The following is a 19,248-nucleotide window of genomic DNA, read 5'->3' as shown; positions in this document are numbered from 1 at the left end:
TCCCTCCGGGCCGGGCCCGCCGCCGCCTCCCCCTGGCGGCCGCTCGGGGCCCCGTCTCGCCGCGGCGGCGGCTATAAAGGGCCGCCCGCCGCCCGCCGCCGCCTCTTTGCTCGCCGGGGCCGCAGCGCGTGAGTGGGGTCGGGCCCGGCGCCGACCGGGGAGGGGGCGGGGGGGGGCGCGGGGCGAGCGCGGCTGCGGCCCGGTCCCGGTCCCGGTCCCGGTCCCGGCGCGGAGCCCCCCCGGGGCTGCTGCCCCGCGCGGAGCCGGCCTGCGCTGTGGTGCAACGTCCGTGAGCCTAGCGGGGACAGTTTGAGTGCAGGAGGTTGGTTCCTATAAAGGTATCTTTGGGAAACAGTTGGTGATTATATATATATATAATATGTGTATAATATATATTTTTTTTTCTAAAACCCCAGCAAACCCAATAGAACCAGCTCTGGGCTGGGGAGCGGGGGCTTGTTCTGTGAGGCTGCCCTGTCTCTGGTGGGACTCGGTGCGGGGCCTGGCCCCCCCCCGGACCCCTTTAGTGAGGCTTTTAAGTTGGGTTCTGTATTTCTCCCCCCACCCCGTTTAAATATTTACCGAAAGCTTTACTTAAAGAAACCCCAGAATAACCCCCGCGGCTGCCGGGAGCACGTGCGGGGACGATGAACGCCGCGGCGGCGGCCAGCAGCTACCCGATGGCGTCGCTCTACGTGGGCGACCTGCACCCCGATGTCACCGAGGCCATGCTCTACGAGAAGTTCAGCCCTGCCGGGCCTGTGCTCTCCATCCGGGTCTGCAGGGACATGATCACCCGCCGCTCCCTCGGGTACGCCTACGTCAACTTCCAGCAGCCCGCCGACGGTAAGTGACACGTAGGGCCACAGCCACGGCCGCCGCCTTCACTTTTCCTCACTCTTTCCCATTAACGCACCCTGCTGTTCGTGTGTTCTGCCGTGTAGCTCCCACCAGTGTTGCAGTTACGGGATAAGTTAGTGCTTGGGGAGTTCAAATATTTTTTATTGCTTGGTGTCTCCAAAATACTTCGCAAATGCACATCTCGGTGACATCTCTGGTTAATAGAACTGTTTCTCTGTTACTGAAATTAAACTTTCGAGACTTGGGTTTATTGCAGTGCATATAAGAGGATAATCTCTACCATGTGCCTCTGTTCTGGTGTAGGTTTAGGCTATTTACGTGGGACTTCATGCAGTCAGTCCTGGCAATAAAATGTGAAAGTAATCAGCCCTGGTCAGATGTTCAGTTTGACTGAGCCTCTGGCTGTCTACCCACTATGACTTAATACTGGAGAGATCTGATGGACTCTGTGTTGCTGTATTTGTGCAAGCACCCGGATGGGTCTTCCAGTCTGAAGTGATATTCCTGTATTAATGGGAAAGAAGATGCATTGTGCAGTGTGTGAAAACCTCTGTCTCATCTACAGAATCCATGTTGGTTTGCTCTGGTCAGATTCTTTCTTAATACTTTAATTTGGGACCTGCTCAAGTAGGTATTCCAGCACTATAGCAGCAGAAATGTGAAAGAAGGGACAGAAAAGGTCATTTTGGAGCACGTCTTTTCTGGAAGAAAAGTGGGTCAGCATTTTCTGCCCTCATTTTTAGAGCATTTGCTTGTTGACTGGTGCAGGTTTACTGCTCTGTGCTGTGATTTAGCAGTGTCTATATATAGGCATCTACAGGATAGATAAGGTGCACTCTTCCCTTTAATTCAGCATCAATTCATAAAAGCACAGACTTCAACAGCAGGTGAACTCTCCTGTAGGTTCCAGCTGGTCGTCCTGTTCTACAGTTTTGCAAAGAGCAGCCAGCAGTCTGTTACGCAGGGTAAGAAATAGACTTTGGATCAAAGTCTTCGTAATGTGTAGAAAACCAGTTTTGTCACAAAACTGTGCTCCTGCAAGCAAGTAGAGCCTGTGGGATTGTGCTCTTGGCTGGAATATGGAGTATGATTTTATGTAATCTGGTTGTGACTGTGTGCCATCCTCGCTTCCATCCTCTTCCCTGATTCAGAGTGCCTTCTGCACATCCTTTCCTTGGGATACTGACTGATCTGACTGAGCTTTTCTGATCTTTTCTCTTGCCAGGCTGATTAAAAACAAAAAACAAAACTGTCCGCAACCCAGTGCATAAGAACTCATTCATAGAACTCTCTACATTGCTTTTATGCAGGTTAAGCTCTGTATTTGTCTCGAAACTTCCCAGCAGGAAGGAAAGAACCTGAGAGCCTGTACATATGCCTCTCTCCTGTTCAGGTGAACCTGTCTGCTCTGGCTCCGTCTTATAAAACAAGCTTGGTATGTTTGTGCTGTGCAAGCAAGGGTACAGTAACCCAGGCTTACCTGCCTTTGTCTAGGCTATGATTTCTTTTTTTTTTTTGCAGGATAAGAGGAGAAACTAACAGGAAGCAAAAATAGATCCATGAAGGAACTCAGAAATATCAGGCTGTGTGTGTGTGTGAAAGCGTATAAAGTTCTCTTCTCTTCCCTAAAGCAGAGAAGACCTGTATAACGTAGGTGTAGGTATGATGTTAAAAGGGAAGAGTGGCTAGTTAGAAATGCTCGCTTTAGCAAGTTGTTCTCCTCGTATAAACATGAAGACAGCTGGCCTTCCCGTGTATTTCAAAGTAATCTTTAGTGGTAATAGATAGGCAGGAATTCGGAGGGACGTTGTGTCATTCTGGACTCCTGGTGAGGCAGCAGACATTTTAGGAAGTCCCAGTACTTCAAGTGATACTTTGACAGAGTAACTGGTGTCCTGTTACTGGTGGGTCTTACAAGGTCAAGCGACTTAAACCTAATCTTTGAGTTAATATTGCGAAGGAGAAATAGACAAACTCTCCTGCCTTTGTGAAGTGATCTCTTCTGGAAAAACTCCTAACTTGCCTGGCAAACTGCAGCATGTTACGAGTAAAAGGCAGTTGCTGTACTAAACGTAATGCAGCAGAACATGAACAGATCGTGTTGGGAAGGTGAGCATGGTGGTGGTGTGTTGAGGTCTATCTGAAACCAAGACTTGGCTGTGAAAAATACAATCTTTACAACCTCATCCCTGCCTATGGCAGGGGGGTTGGAAGTAGATGATCTTTAAGGTCCCTTCCAACCTAAGGCATTTTATGAATCTTTATTGTCAAATGCAGGAATTTTGGCTTTTGTTGTCACCGTAGCAGTACCCAGTACTGTCTGTGTGAAGGCTCTCGGAGAATAGGAGGAATCTGTATTTTCTTCTAGGGATGCATAAGCAAAAATGCATTTGGACGTCATTTTACTCAGCCTACAAAAAGATAGGCGGTGTTCTGTAGCACTGCAGGGAACTCTTCTGATTTATGGGTGATTGTTAAGCTACTATAAAATATCCTGCTATAAAATATAAAAGTAATCAGGAAGATTTGTGCACTGGAAACTTCTAGGGAAGTTCTTGTGGGCATGCTGTTAGTATGTTCGAAATGGTAGTAGATATTAAAGGAGTTGATATGGTAGCTTGCGTTTCACTGGCATTTTTTGAGTGTTTTGTAAATCTGAGGATTTACCACATCTTAATCTTTTTGTGGGAAATAGGACTCTGCTTTTACTGACTAGAGAAACCAAACTGTGGCCATAAAGTCAGGTAGCAGCCAGAACTCCCCCGTAAAGTGGGACCGTCACGTCCTGAACATCCTGTGTTTCCAGAACTCCTGTATCCAAATTGGCTAAGAGCTTACATTTTTCTTTGTTTTTCTTGGCTAATGGAGTGATACTTTACCCTGGAAGGGGTTACTCTTTGGACATGCATTGTCTAGCTGGTGTAGTCTGCTGCAGAGACGTTATTTTTAGTGAAAATGAGCTCTGCTGCCTTTGATTGCAGTTCTGTGGTGTAGTAGCCAGTGAATGCTGAGTACTGATTCTGTCATACTCCAATAGGCAGATGAAGGAAATGCTTCAAAGTTCTGGGTAGTTCAGGCTCAGCCATGGTTGTTAATATTTATTTTTTTGACTGTAAAGGGAAAGAAACTCATTTTATTTGGAAGAAAAGCTGAATTTCCTTTCTCATGTGTTCCTCATGCAATTTAATTGCATTCCAGGGTTTCATAACATTGACAGTTATGACATGACAACTCCGATAATGAAGCAGAGAAACTTCAGTGTGGCTGTAGAGATAAGCTGTTCTGCAAGTACAGAGAAAACAGCGTGTTTCCCAAGTCAAGAACGAACCCAGAGCTGGGATTAGAGAATTGTCTCTAAAAATGAAAGGCGTAGAAGAGTGTAGATAAACTTGTTGCCTCTCTTCTTCCTTCAAGGAGAGAACAGCATAAGGAAGACCTGGATAATATGAATACAGGTGTGCAGTTAAAAGGGAAAAGTGGTTATGTACATGCTTCATTGCTGACAGCATTTTCTTCTAACTCTGCTGTCAAGGGGTTAAAAGAAATGGGGATCAAGTCTGTTCTGTGCAAAACCTCGCTAGTTTTAAGTGGCTAAATTTGCCCTGTTATTGTTGTCAGGTCTTTCTTAGTTAGTGACAGAAGCAAGAGCCTGGAGGCCTGCAGAGCAGCTGTCGTTGCAGGATAAAACTCCCTGTGCAGAGTTTCTGATGGGTGAATCCTGGTGTACGTGTGGTTATGCTTTGTGCTGCTCAGCCACAGCAGCCTTGGCTCTTGAGGAGCCTGTAAGTGAGAATGATTGCTTTGAGGCCTAAGGCAAACTGCAAGGGGTGATCGTATGTTTGTTTTTCCTGTCCAAAAGGCGCTTGAAGAAGAATGGAAAGAGTCTGAAAGGGGTTAAAAGTGTGTGCAATGTTGTGTGAGTTGCAGTTGAGCCTGCTGGAAGGATGACAGGAACCTGTGGGAGAGAAATAGATACAGGAACTGAAGTGGGTGAAGATTTGCTGCTTAAGTAGAGGAAAATGAGAAGGTGTTCAGATGAAGGAAGTGAACTGGGTGTGTTTAGTCTGAGTCACTCGCATCGTTCTGCTGATCCTTCATGGCTTTTCTCAGGTACTGGTGTGATGTGATTGCATTTCTACCTGGGGGTATGGCAGGCCTCCTTCAGATCAGGAAATCTCGCCAGGGCTTCCTTACAGCACTGCTCACAAGAAGCATGTGTGTGTTTCAAGCAGAGTGTGACAATACCATGGAGTACTTGCAAGCTAGTGAAAGAGTGGTGTAGTAGTGCCTGCTGGTGCGCACTTAGGAAGCTTGAGAGAAGCGGGAGTAAGTTCATAATTAGTCTATATAGTTCATAACTAGTCTGTGTAGTTCATAACTGGCCTATATCTCAGTACCTGCTGCAGAACGGTTCCCTCTGGTTGCTCGCCACTGCTTCACCTGCCTGTCACCTTTCAGCAGGAGCTTTCTTTCTGCTGCAAATGGTATTTATGACTAGTTTGTGCCCTTGCCAACGCATGCTTCTGGAGGACCTCTGTGCTATAAATAAACACTGCCGAATTTGACAAGCCGGACCAAGTTGCCTGCTGAAGTGCCTACTGGGAGTGGGCTGCGGGAAGAACCGGAGGGTTGCATTGATTCAGAGTAGCAGCTGAGGAATCATTTCAGCATGGCAGTTAATTGAATCAAATACCTTTGACTAGCTAATAGAGCTAGTAGAGTCCTAGCAAGTATAGTTTTGTTCCTAAAATGATTTCTATTTTTTTTTTGCAAGCCTGACTACTTCAGGAGTGAGGCCCAGCAGAACTTGTTTCCCAGTTGGGGTTGTGTGTGAAGGGCTGGGGAAAACAGCAGTGGCACCACTTCAGCTTGAAAAGCAACACCAGAAAGATATTTTTGAAGCATGTGGAAAAACTCCTAAAACTTCCATGCAGTAGTTCAAACTGATCCTGGGGTAGGGAGTGCAGGAGACTTCTGCAGGCAGTGACCCGTTGGGGTTCCTGGTGGTGGCTCTGTGAAACGCTGCACAGTTGCTCTGCTTGCACTAGCAAAGTATCACACAAAAGCAGGTGTTCAAGTTGGTGTTTTCCTGGAATTTGTTGCTCCTGAAATCTAATTGGCAAGTATCATAGGGTGAAGGTGGCATGGAAGAACTGAGCCGAGCAAATCTGGGAAATGGGTTCTGCCCTGTTAATATTCCTGAATTTTTAATGCATATTCTTCTCTCTCCCTGCCTCATGCTGGGAACTGACAGTCTTTCATTCTCTGCCCACTCCATGCTGGGAGTGTTTCCTTGCACAGAAGAGTCCCAAGCATTTGAATTTTATGAACAAGATCCTAATGAGTGTACGTAATGATCCTTTTAATATATCAGTAGGTAGCAGAAATAGAATTGTGGAGGGGGGCCAGTTCAGTGTGGGTTAGAATGGCAGCAGTGGGGTTTTAGAATTTATCTGTACACTTCCATACTCATCACGTAGGCTATGTGGACTTCTTTTACAGTGTTTTGTCCATTCTTACTCACTTTCAGATTGAGCAAATGGGGAATCATTTTTTGGCCATGTAGGCTGTAGGGACTGACTCATGTTGTTCCCAGCCAGCCATGTGTTCATGTGCATTTTCTGTCCCTGACCTGATAGAGAGATGATCCTTTTCTCTTAATAGAAACAAGCATGGGTAGATGAGAGCTCATGAAAAGCAAACAAGCCAGTTGGTCATTTTTGCTGCTTCTTTTTTTCCCAGGGTTTTCTGTATTTCCTTTCCTTATTTTGGGTGCATACATTTACCTTTATGATAATGAAGAATATAACTAATGAATGAAGCCCAGGCATTTTGGCATTCATTTCTACATGACTTAAAAGACTACTGTCATGTCAGTTCGGAACAGTTTATTAAGCCTGTTATAGTCACTGTACATTTTTATGTACATGTTGCAAAGCCCTCCCTTGAAACATCAAGTTAAAAACAAACGAAACAAACCCTAGTCATTGGAATTGGTGGCCCCAAACGTCTCCATGAGCTGACTATAATTCAGAGAAAACCATCTCTCACAGGATGGAAACCTTTATTCTTTAACAATCCAGAGAAACCTGTTCTTGACTTCTCTTGCAGCTGAGCGTGCTCTAGACACCATGAATTTTGATGTGATCAAAGGAAAACCCATTCGCATCATGTGGTCTCAGAGGGACCCCTCCTTGAGGAAGTCAGGGGTTGGGAATGTCTTCATTAAGAACCTGGACAAATCCATTGATAACAAGGCACTTTATGACACATTCTCAGCGTTTGGGAATATTTTGTCCTGCAAGGTGAGACGTGGTTACTTTGTCCAATTCTGCTGTATTGGTGACGTGTTCAGACACATCCAGTGTAGGAAGCGGAAGGGACACCTTTAGCCAAGTGAGGAGTGATGCCTCTGGAAGGCAGAGCTGACCAAAGGGTCAGGGATAGCTCGAGTTATGTCAGGCTCGGTCATGAGATGCACCAGTCTGAAACACAGATGTTCTGCTTGCTTTGACCCTTGGCAGTAACCTGTTTTCACATGCTGGCATCACGTCCTATGACAAAGTATGTGCTCAGAGATCTGAGTTTGGTTTCCCTCCACATGTCTAGGTGGTGTGTGATGAGAATGGCTCTAAGGGCTACGCATTTGTGCACTTTGAGACCCAGGATGCTGCAGATAGAGCCATCGAGAAGATGAACGGCATGCTGCTAAACGACCGCAAAGTGTGAGTGTCACAGCCAGCAGCAGCAGCGATCGCATGAACCGTGATGCATCTCGGTATTAACAGGGACACACAAGGCACTGGTTCTCCTGGCCCGAGCCTTGGCCTGCTACCTCTCCACTACAGGGCTGGTGAGTGACCCTGCCCAAGCCATGGCCTGCTCCCCCTCCATTACAGGGCTGGTGGGTTCTCCTAACCAAGCCTTGACTTGCTACCTCTCTGCTAGTGGGCTGGGTGGGTTTCTGTGGCCAGTGCTCTCTCCACTGCAGAGCTGGGTGGGCATCACAGGCTGCTTCTCTCTGCAATAGGACAGGTGATTTTTCTGGTTGGTCTGCGGCCCGTTTGTCCTTCTGTTCTCCTGGCACCCTTTCTTCTCCCCATTTCCAACTCCTACCACAAACTCATTTTTTTTTCCTCACTGCAAATCACACATTGCTTTTCCATTCCTGAAAACAAGTCGCTTATTGTAACTTTCATTATTTCCTACAGATTTGTTGGGAGATTCAAGTCTCGCAAAGAGCGGGAGGCTGAGCTGGGAGCCAAGGCAAAGGAGTTCACCAATGTTTATATTAAAAACTTTGGGGATGACATGGATGATGAAAGACTAAAGGAGCTCTTCAGCAAATACGGTAAATACAGAAGCACTTTTAATGAAGCTGTGAATTTCATGACCAATGCTCATTTAACAGTGCTGCTACCATCTGTGTAGCCCTGCCTGGGTCACTTTGAGGCTGATGAATAAGAATTAACATGTGTGTGGTAGTTGGGTCAAATGCTGGATGGGAGGCAGAGGCTAGCTAGCAGATAAGTAAGAGAAGAAGGGTAGGGCTATTATGTGGAGTTTAATAGTCTAGACAGAGTCTTATGTGATATTTTACTAACCCTGTCCCTTGGTAACAGGTAAGACTCTGAGTGTTAAAGTGATGACAGACCCCACTGGAAAATCCAAAGGCTTTGGCTTTGTAAGCTTTGAAAAGCATGAGGATGCTAACAAGGTATGACCAACTGTTGTTAATGCTGCTTGGGTGTCTTTAGAGAAGAGCTTAATTGCCTCACCGCAGAAACCTGTTGAGAAAAAATTCTGTCTTGGATGTAATCTTCTGGATGTGGAGACTAGAAACTGCACTTTAATACCTTGATATTCAGGAATAAGCTGGCATTTCTCGGTTTACTAGGTGCACACAGAATACAGTGGTATAACAGTAATTGTTGAAGAAATATTACAATAGAGGGCTTAAAGAGTGGGTGTTCTCGGAGAGTTCTTATCCAAGCAGTATGCTTGTTAAAAATCTGCCCTAACTGCAAGAAGGGTGGGGATAAATTCACAAGTTGCTGTTGTTAGTCTAGTACTTACAGTGGGGTTGTCAGCATGGTCTCTCCTGATAACTTCAGTTTATCTTTAATTAGTCTGTGTTACACAGGAACAATGTAAAGGTGCTATGGCAAGATTGGTTTATTGGCTAACAAGCAGGGAGATACAAAGTGAGCTTTGGGCAGCCAGGTTCTTAACAGGATCAGCTGCTGTCTTGTTTTAGCAGTTGACAGTTTTCTTTGAACCCTCTGTCCAGGCAGTAGAAGAAATGAATGGGAAGGATATCAATGGGAAAATGGTGTTTGTAGGGCGAGCACAGAAGAAGGTTGAGCGCCAGGCAGAGCTGAAACGGAAGTTTGAACAGCTAAAACAAGAGAGAATCAGCCGGTACCAGGTGAATAATCTGTCTCTTTTCTGAATTTAAGCACTGTTTGCAATTTACTGGCAGACTGAAAAGGAACTGACAGAGTAGTCATTGTCCTGTAAAATATCCTGGGAGTTAAAGTTTAAAGGTGACTCTGGTATTTGGGGGTGAAGGAGACATCTGTGCATAGTCCTGTCAGTGGCAGCGTTCAGGTGGATGTGAGAAGTCACACAGCCTCCCCCATTTTCCAATGGGGATACCTCAAAGGATGGAAAGAGACAGCCTGACTGTGCTGTTGTCTCTGTAATTTATGGCAATATTGTCATGTCAGAGGTTGCATCTGAATCTTTCCTGCTCCTTGCAATATAGTGCTGGACTGGGGACACATGATGCAACAGAAAAGCAGAGGAAATCCAGACGGGCTCCCTTTCACCGCAGTGGGACTTGTCTCTACACCTTTGCAACATTTTTTGCCCTTGGGTTTGGTGGTGCAAAAGGAACATTATACTAAATTAAGAGGTTTTTAAACAAATGACGCCTTTAACAGATGGATGCCAACAGTCAGTGTGTTCAAAATTCTCTTCATTACTATAGGTGTCTTATTGTTCTCTACCTTCCAGGGAGTTAACCTGTACATTAAAAACCTAGACGACACTATAGATGATGAAAAACTGAGGAAGGAGTTCTCACCTTTTGGATCAATAACAAGTGCCAAGGTATTTGGAGTTCTTGGATTTTTAAGGCTGAAGAAGGAACTGTTATCTGATGTGGGATTGAAGGGCCGTTTGTTTATCCCTGGGTCATCGCAGTCAGAGGAGTATATGGAATAGTAAATCCACAGATTTCCTTGTCACAGTGGGATTTTACTGATAACTTGTTGTATTCCCTCCTGAAATGAAAGGGGTGGGAGATGGCAAGCATGCTCATTTGAGGTGACTCCCGATAAGCATCAGATGGCATTTCCCTACCTGTGTTTAGAGGCTGCACCTGATCTTTCCCATTCCTTGCTGCTCAGTGTGGGCCTGGGGACACATGGTGCTTACAGAAAAGCTGAGTAAATCCAGACAGGTGATCTTTCATTGAGTACTTGTCTCTACACCTCTGCAACACCTACCTTCCTGAGATATGACGTTTCTCTAGGATGGAAAATACAGATTCTTATGCTGTTCTTGGTAATGTTACTCCACTAGCAATTAATCTTTACTGCAGGTGATGCTGGAAGATGGACGGAGCAAAGGGTTTGGCTTTGTCTGCTTTTCCTCTCCAGAGGAAGCTACAAAAGCTGTGACAGAGATGAATGGACGAATTGTGGGCTCAAAGCCATTGTATGTTGCACTCGCACAAAGGAAAGAAGAGCGAAAGGCCCATCTAACTAATCAGTACATGCAGCGCATTGCTGGGATGAGGGCCTTGCCTGCCAACACAATCATTAATCAGTTCCAGCCTGCTGCTGGGGGGTATTTCATGCCTGCTGTGCCCCAGGTAAGCTGAGTTAAGTTAGTACGGTGTTACGAATCTTTAACCTGGCTTGGACCTTTGATGGTTCAGCTGCAGTCATCCCACTGAGCCTTTCTTATGCATGTAAGCAAGCAACTCCTAATGAGGAGTGTAGTCGGTGGAGTTAATTCTGTGACTTCCCAGCTGCCTGCTATCTTAATGTGAATTGAGTGAGTCCTGGGAACAACTGCCAAAACACGTTGTAAACAATGTGTGTTGTTCACTTCTGCACTCTAAACTTGTGTGGTCTCCCTCCAGGCCCAGAGCAGACCTACTTACTATGCACCCAACCAAATGACGCAGATGAGACCTAACCCACGCTGGCAGCAAGGAGGACGACCTCAAGGTGAGCATGCTGGAAGCAGCGCTTTGGTTGTATGACCCTCTTGGTTGTACTTCACAACAAGAACAATGCATGCTTTCCTTTCTGTGCACAACCCCCACCTGCTTCCTGTAGCTGACTGTCCTGACTCGCCAGTCAGTTCTGTTTTGAGGATTTCCCCGTATTTCTTCCATTAGGCTTCCAGGGAATGCCAAATGCCATGCGCCAGTCTGGACCACGGCCAGCACTGCGCCATCTGGCCCCTGCTGGCAATGCCCCGGCCTCTCGTGGCCTCCCTGCCGCTGCCCAGCGAGTTGGTAAGGTGCCTGCCTCCCCGGCTCGTCCCCTCAGCTGTGGGGGATGCTGTTGAGACTCGACTTTTACTTCCAGAAATGGTTGTCAGATACGGATAACCAAAGGCCACCTGGAGCAAGGGGCAGAGACAGCACCTGAATCTTTCCTATTCCTTGCTGTGCAGTGCAGGTCTGGGGACAGTTGGTGCTACAGCACAGCAGAGGAAATCCAGATGGGTTGCTTTTCTACTTGCTTGGAGCTCATCTCTACAACTCTGCAACATTTGCCACTCAAAATAAGGCTCCACAGGTTATGAATATTGTTTTCAGAGTAGAGCATCCAAATTTACTTATTCTAAGGAATAACTAGAAAATATCTTGAATGCAGGATGTGGAATCTGGCCTAGTTTTAGGGAGAACTGCCCTTTCCTGAAGTATCTAAGTGCATTTTGGAGGCCAGTTTCTAAAGTGGTGTAATTAGACTGTACAGTTCAGGGCTTGAATTCAGCAGTTAATAGCAGGCACCCCAACTTGCTTGCTGCATATTGCTCTGGGTGTTTCTAATCCTGTTCTCTTCCCTTGCAGGTGTTGCCACTGCAGCACAGAACTTAGCTCCTCGTCCACCTGTAGCTGCCCCCGCTCCCAGAGCGGTTCCTCCTTATAAATACGCCTCAAGTGTCCGCAGCCCGCACCCAGCTGTACAGCCTTTGCAGGTAACACAAGGATCTATGTCGTGAAGTCCCTGAAGTAACTGCAGGCCAACAGATTTTACATGCAACTGAAGTGTTTTTACAGAAATGTCAAGCTACTTGTATAACCCAGACAGGCAACAGAAGTTGGAATTTAAAACCTGGCAGTTGTACCTTTGCCAGGGACAACTTAGTTGATTTATCTGTCTCATCCTAGTAAGCCACTTTTTACTCAGATATGCTGTAAGGTATTTTTCTTGGTTCTGTGCTTCTCAGCTTTGCTCCTTCATTTTATCAACTTTGATACCTTAATGAGAATTTGGCTTTGAAGGCAGTTAGCCTTTCCCATACTCCACTGCATTGTACAGAAAGTGGGCGTGGATGTTTTTTTCCCGATTGTGATATGTCTCTCTGTGTTTGGTAAAGTTTTTGTAATATATTTACAGCGCTCATGTGTGACGAGTTCTTGAGATCAGAATTTGAAGCATGTTTAAGACCTAAGGGCAACTTTTCTGTTTGTGAAATGAAGTCTGCTGTCAGCTTGACATTGTTTTTTAGAAGGAGGGGCTGTATTATTTTGTCTCTAAATGTGAAACAATCAGCATAGCATCTATTTTTGAATCCTTGTGTCTGCTCTTCTACAGGCACCTCAGCCTGCAGTCCACGTTCAGGGACAGGAACCACTAACAGCCTCCATGCTGGCTGCTGCCCCTCCTCAGGAGCAGAAACAGATGCTGGGTAAGCGAAACTCTGGTTCTTACAGATTGCATTGTACTTGGGAAAGCTCCTTGGGTTTCACCAGCAACTTTTTAATTGAACTGCTGTCTGAACTCCTTTTTTTCTAGGAGAACGTTTGTTCCCTCTGATTCAAGCTATGCACCCCAGTCTTGCAGGGAAGATCACAGGAATGCTGCTAGAGATTGACAACTCAGAGCTGCTGCACATGCTAGAGTCTCCAGAGTCCCTCCGGTCAAAGGTAAGTTGGCCTCTTGTCTTTGGGGCAGATGGTGGGACCCTTTGGTCAAAAGAAGTTTCACAAGGTAACTTGTCTCCCTTAGGTGGAGGAGGCTGTTGCAGTGTTGCAGGCTCACCAAGCCAAGAAAGAAGCTGCCCAGAAGGTGGGTGTGGTTGCTGCTACCTCTTAAACTGGGAAGACTGGTGAGTGTCTCAGTCCTCACTTAAATTGAAAGCTTCCAGAATCAGGGTAAATAAAGCATGATTGTTAGTAAATGCATCTGGTCTGGGAGGCCTATGTAGGTTTGGGTGCAGAACTTGTCTGATCTTAGTCCATTCTTCAAAAAAGACTAAAGTAGCTTCTTGCAACAGAATCCTTACTGTAGAAGCTTTAGGAGTATTCTGCAGAAATCTCATTTTAATTAAGCATCAGAAAGATGTTGCATAAGCCCCTGAAACGTTCCTAGCAGTTGACATGTCATGGAAGGATAATGTATTGAAATGAGGCTTGTGAATTGCTAATCCAGAAAATGAGACAAGATTTTCTAGTGACTTCAAGGCTAAGTAGACTGTTAATGCCCATTTCTTATCCTGACAATCACCTGCATATTGTATATAAAGTGCTAGTGTAAGGAATGTCACTTCCTTGCACAGGTCTGTCCAAACAAATGCTGTCTCCCGTGTTTGGAGCTGGCTCGTTTAACTTCTGAATAAGGTTTTTATTCAAAATAGCTCTTACTTTTGCTGATGTGTTTCTCTGTGGGTTTGTCTGGAGTTGCTACGAACATCTGAAGCACTTTCTGTGAAGCTGTTGTGGTCAGCTGTCACAACTCAAAATGGTGATGGTTGATGGGTTTTATATTTTTACCTGTAAATTTCTCAGTGGGTCTGGTGACTGGCTTCTCTACCAAAGAATGTGTTTCTTAATGGATGATCAGAAATGGATATTATCTATGACTTACCAGCTTCTGGACATTGCAAATTATATTAGTCCTTATGGCTTGTCTGGAATGAGCTGTGCTTTGTGTAGATAATGTCTTCTTTTGCCTGTAGGACGCAAGAAGCCAAATAGCCCCTTCCTAGACATCAGCTCAAGATGTTTGAAGATTCTTCACCGTCCTGCAGATCTCAATGCATCATATCATAGTTATATTGCATTTTGTAAATTAATCTTTAAAATCTTATTTAAAAAGTCAGTTCCCCAAAGCTCTAGATTTCCAAAACCAGAAATGGATTTGCAAGCTTTTCCTTTGTGGTCAGAACAGTTGTCCTTTGCCTTTTCTAAGCCAGGACACTGAAGATTTCTGATCGAAAGTATTTTGTGGTTTTGGTTTTAACTGAACAATCCAGTTTGGAAAGTCTGGAAAGCACTTAACAATAAAGGAATAAAAACTTTCACTGTGTTGTCATATTTTCCTTAGATTTGGTTAATAAATAATAATGTAGACTACTTAAATGAGAAGACAGTTGTCATGTAATGGATGCATTAAAATTATGATCTGAGTTACTTGGCTTGTTAATGGGGCAAGTGCTGTTTTCAAGCAGCTGTTAAAATCATGCCGCGGGTTATTATGTTGGGTTTGATGAAAATAACATGAAAATAACCCAGTGGGGCCCTAATGCGAGGCCTCAGGTGTTCTTCAAGTGGAGCCGAAGCGGTTGGGTGCCTCCTCCGTGCATGCAGACGAGGCAGCGCTTTGCTGGTCTGGGTGTTTTACACTTTTGGCTGGATGCGCTCAGCGCACGTCTCCTCTCATTCTATCTGGAGAGGTACTTCTGGAGAAAACCCGGGCCGGGGCCGCTCCGGGCGCCCGCTGCCGGCCCCGGGGCGGCCCCGCTCGGGAAATGGCCGCGGCCGCCCCTCGCCGAGGGCGGAGCTGCCGCAAGGTTCCGGGGCGGTGCGGGGAAAATGGCGGCCACCAAGCGGGTGCTGTACGTGGGTGCGTGGGGCCCTGTGCGGGGCTGTTTGGGGCCGTGGGGGCCCTGTGCGGGGCTGTTTGGGGCCGTGGGAGCCCTGTGCGGGGTCGTAGGGACCGGGGGGGCCGTGGGGGCGTCTCGGCGCTAACGCGGTGCCGGCCGCAGGCGGGCTGGCGGAGGAGGTGGACGAGAAGGTGCTGCACGCCGCCTTCATCCCCTTCGGCGACATCACCGACATCCAGATCCCGCTGGACTACGAGACCGGTGCGTGCCGGGGCTCCCGGGGGCGTCCCGCAGGCTGCGCGGCCGCCCCCTGACCGCTTTGTGTCCGCAGAGAAGCACCGGGGGTTCGCCTTCGTGGAGTTCGAGCTGGCGGAGGTGAGAGGGGCGGCAGAGCCTGGGGCCACGTCCTTCTGCCGCGGTGTCCGGGGCTGGGTGCTGCCGTGGCAGGCCCAGGGGTCCCCGTCTGCCCCCCGTGGCTCCCGCGTTTCCCTTGGGCCAAGGCATGGCCGCTGCCGGCTGTGCCATCCCCAGGGCCTGGCCGCACCGTGTGGGTTTCTTCTTGGTGGGTGCCATGCAGTGCCGCTCCTTTGCGGTCTCGTAATCTGCCCAGGGCCTGCTCCACAAGGTCTTTCCTCCTCTCCCGAATACTGGCGTAACTGGGCAAGGGTCTTACACAAAGCAGGTGCGATGGGTTGGTCAGGGAGAAGACTCCCTCAAGTACTTCCAGACCCTGCCTCAGATACGGCCCCTGCAAGGTCCATCAGTTCTCACAGCCTGGGGCATACGGGGCTTAGGAAACCAGCCCTTTGGCAATGTTCTGCAGGGGCACGTGTGTGCTGAGGCTTTCCTTTAGAGGGAGAGAAGAAGTGGCTGTAACGATTCCCTTCCGCTCCTCCCACAGGATGCTGCAGCAGCCATCGACAACATGGTACGGAGCCTGCTCCCGCACCGCCCGGCGCTGCTCTCCCCGTGGCTGGCAGAGCCCGGGGCAGCTCTCTGCAGACGTGAGCTGGGTGATGCTCCAGGCGTGGGCCCTGCACGCTGCGGGCCGGGCTCCCTGCTGCTCTGGATCAGGCCCAGCGCCATCATGCCCTTCCCTGCTCCACCACTGCCTGCGGTCTCGGTGTAGATCCCAAGCTGTGGGGCCCTCGCTCCAATGCTTAGACCAGGGATAGAAAGCAAGCGGTTTTGTTCTGGTTTCTGCAGGGATTTGGGGGCCCTGGTGAGTTTTTACCTTGTGGTGGGCTTTGTTCTGCTTTTGTCCTCTGCAGAATGAGTCTGAGCTCTTCGGCAGGACAATTCGTGTGAACTTGGCCAAGCCAATGCGAATTAAAGAAGGATCATCCAGGCCGGGTGAGTTGGTGCCCTGGAAAGGAGAAATCCCCAGGGACATTCAGAGTCTGGTGTATCAGCCTTTCTGCTTTCCCAGCGCTCTGCCTCCCATCCGGGCATTGCAGCAGGCTGAGCAGCATCCCGATAACCGAAAATATCCCCTGGTCCCTCGGGCAGATGCGCTCTTGGCTGTGCTTCCAGCTGCCCTCACACTCTCTAACAGAGCACACGAAATGCATGCACACATGCCGGGCAGGATTACCGGCACATCTGGTCACATCCGAAATGTGCAGGGGGCCCAGGCTGTGCCCAGCAATGCCTGCGTGGGCTGGTCGGCTTGCCATGGCTGGAGGAATTGCTGGCTCTGTCCCTTATTTCCCTATGTGGCGGGGTACCCGCACACTGTCCTGGAGTCAGCTGTGCCAGCCGCGTGCTCCTGTGCCCTGGCTGCGATCCCACTGCTGCCAGAGCCACACCAAGCCCTGACCTGCACGTCGTGCGTGGCTGTGGGCTTTGTCACCCTGCACCAACTATTTCCTCGTCTGTCACAGTCTGGTCAGATGACGAATGGCTGAAGAAGTTCTCGGGGAAGACTCTGGAGGAGAACACGGAGGAAGGAGGAGCGGAGGCACCCAAACAAGAAGCTCAGGAGGTAGGAGGAACGGCTGGAGCCGTCTGTGCCCTCTGTGTGCCACGGGTCTGGGGAATCACCACACAGGGACCTCCAGGTCCTTGCAGCCGCCAGAAGTGGGAGCCAGGAGCAAGTGGCGGCCCCAGGCAGCCCCTGTGTTCCCAAAAACCTTACACAGGTTTCTGACCAGCCCTGCAGCAGCCCCTAGGGGCCTGGGGCCAACGCCTGCTGCCTGTGTTGCCTCCGGGGAGTTTTAGAGCTAGTGCTGCCTGCACCATTGCTGCCGGCCGGGGATGCGGGGCTGGGCTGGCCGTCGGGTGGCAGAGCAGGGGAGCAGCACCACCACTTGTCTTTTCTTCCCCTACCCAGGGTGAGCCTCCTGCAAAGAAGGCCCGGGCCAACCCCCAGGTTTACATGGACATCAAGATCGGGAACAAACCCGCCGGGCGACTCCAGATCCTCCTGCGCTCTGACGTGGTGCCCATGACCGTAGGTGAGGAGCGGGTCGGCCGCTCGGGTGCAGGGGCTGTGGTGCTGTGCTCACCTCTGCCTCTGGTCCCGAACAGAAAATTTCCGCTGCCTCTGTACCCACGAGAAAGGCTTCGGCTTCAAGGGGAGCAGCTTCCACCGCATCATCCCCCAGTTCATGTGCCAGGCTGGAGACTTCACCAACCACAACGGCACCGGAGGCAAATCCATCTACGGGAAGAAGTTTGATGATGAAAACTTCATTCTCAAGCACACGGGGCCGGGTAAGGCCAGCTCGTCCTGACCGTGCAGTGAAGGTCTGCGTTGGCCAAACGCCTCTGCCGCGGCCAGGCTGTTGTCTGCCTCTGGCGTTCAGCAGGCAGAAGTGCAGCGCTCTCTTTCTGTCCATGCACCGTTAATTTCCACTGTGGTATCGTGGAGAGTTTCAAAGCTGCTTTCCTGTTGGATTTTAGAGGAGGGATGTCGCAGTGCAACTACAAGCATTAGACAAGTAGTAAAAAGCAAGCAGGCTTATCTCGGTACAAACAGCTTTCCTAGTGCCACAACTGAAAAGAGATTAATGCGCTCTACCACTTTCCTCCTTTGATGCTTGCAGATTTTTCTTTCTTGGCATGATCTGTTTCCACCAGTTTGTGGAGATTAGTATTCAGAGACCCTCTTAAAGCTGACAGGGTTTTGCAGGGCCTGGGAATGGGTTTTGGTTAAGTATTGGCTCACATGCAGAGCGTGTTGCTCCCACCCTGGCTGTAACGTTCTGCTTTCTGATCGCAGGGCTGCTGTCGATGGCAAACTCTGGCCCAAACACCAACGGCTCCCAGTTCTTCATCACGTGTGATAAAACAGACTGGCTGGATGGGAAGCACGTGGTGTTCGGCGAGGTGACGGAGGGCATGGATGTGGTGCGGCAGATCGAGGTTGGTGCCGCAGCGGCATGGTGCCCACTCCCTGCCCGCAGCCTCGCGCCTGAATTCCCATTAATTCCTGTTCTCCTCCTGAAGGCTCAGGGCACCAAGGACGGGAAGCCGAAGCAGAAGGTGATCATCTCCGACTGCGGGGAGTGCGTGTGACCCCGGCACTGGGGGGAGTGCTGCTTCTGTGCTTCTGCCCAACTTCCCCTGCGAGGCTCAGCGCCAAGTGCCTGCGGACGGCGCTGCGGGGAGCTGCCGAGAGCAACGCGCCCGCCCCGGGTGAATTGCCCCCCACGGCGCTCCCCATGGGGCAAGGTCGGCCTGCCATCAGCTTTGTGAAGACTTTCTATTTGACAAAAATAAAAGCTAGTTTTAAAAATACTGAGGACCTGCCCCAGCTGTTGAATTCTCACTGTGTGAGGATGTGCTTTGCTTTTGAAATGTTTGCACTCATCTTCTCGAATCTGGTGCCTAAATCCAAGCTGCAGGGCAGGCTGCCGGGGCGAGAAGAGCGGAGCCGATCCCATTGCTGCTGCGTTCGGAGCCAGGATCAGAACCTGGCAGCCTGCCCCCACATCGGCAGGGGGAGACGAGTCCCTGCTGCAGCCCGGCCCCATGGCTAGCACCGTCCCATCCTGGGGGCATTTCTTAGAGTGGGAGAACAAGGACTGGAAAAGAAGCACCAGGAAGGGGGCGATTCGTTCTTATTTTGGTGCACCGTCCTCAGAGGGTTTTTCATTAGGTATATTGGGCTTTCTCTTTTTATTTTTTCTTTGCGTGTGGCTAAACCAGGTACATTATTTGTTTTTTCTGATGCAAAGTCCCTCAGGTACCCGAGCTGAGAAATAGGCCAGGCCATTTCCTTTGGAAGACAGCAAATAAATAACCATGAAAATAGTGGCGTGTGACCGTGGTCCCCTTGCGAGCCCGCGGGAAGCGGCCGCCAACCCAGGC

The 19,248-nt window shown here is 48.9% G+C and overlaps 2 protein-coding genes across 8 annotated transcripts; both read left to right on the top strand.

Moving 5' to 3' along the window:
• On the top strand, positions 1-14,412 carry PABPC4 (poly(A) binding protein cytoplasmic 4). 7 transcript variants are annotated; one of them, XM_083810082.1, is made up of 17 exons: positions 709-846; positions 2,172-2,296; positions 2,383-6,207; positions 6,973-7,166; positions 7,471-7,586; positions 8,073-8,212; positions 8,484-8,578; positions 9,152-9,289; positions 9,880-9,975; positions 10,469-10,741; positions 11,015-11,102; positions 11,276-11,395; positions 11,957-12,084; positions 12,705-12,798; positions 12,906-13,036; positions 13,119-13,178; positions 14,068-14,412. In XM_083810082.1, exons 3-17 carry the CDS (start codon positions 6,006-6,008, stop codon positions 14,095-14,097), a joined length of 1,905 nt encoding a protein of 634 aa, XP_083666208.1. In that variant the 5' UTR covers positions 709-846; positions 2,172-2,296; positions 2,383-6,005; the 3' UTR covers positions 14,098-14,412. The 7 variants fall into 7 exon arrangements, with proteins under 7 accessions (XP_083666210.1, XP_083666212.1, XP_083666211.1 ...); XM_083810084.1 differs by lacking the exons at positions 2,172-2,296; positions 2,383-6,207 and adding an exon at positions 1-128 and having other exon boundaries at positions 601-846; XM_083810086.1 differs by lacking the exons at positions 2,172-2,296; positions 2,383-6,207 and adding an exon at positions 1-128 and having other exon boundaries at positions 601-846; positions 13,119-13,218.
• Positions 14,413-14,808: 396 nt separating this feature from the next.
• Positions 14,809-18,675, top strand: PPIE (peptidylprolyl isomerase E). The gene is made up of 10 exons (XM_083810090.1): positions 14,809-14,954; positions 15,097-15,195; positions 15,266-15,309; positions 15,836-15,862; positions 16,206-16,287; positions 16,818-16,918; positions 17,267-17,390; positions 17,464-17,649; positions 18,158-18,300; positions 18,385-18,675. Exons 1-10 carry the CDS (start codon positions 14,924-14,926, stop codon positions 18,451-18,453), a joined length of 906 nt encoding a protein of 301 aa, XP_083666216.1. The 5' UTR covers positions 14,809-14,923; the 3' UTR covers positions 18,454-18,675.
• The last annotated feature ends 573 nt before the right edge of the window (positions 18,676-19,248 follow it).

This window comes from Anser anser (genome assembly GCF_964211835.1).
Source record: "Anser anser genome assembly, chromosome: 24".
Taxonomy (NCBI): domain Eukaryota; kingdom Metazoa; phylum Chordata; class Aves; order Anseriformes; family Anatidae; genus Anser; species Anser anser.
This window is presented reverse-complemented; position numbering and strand designations above follow the sequence as displayed.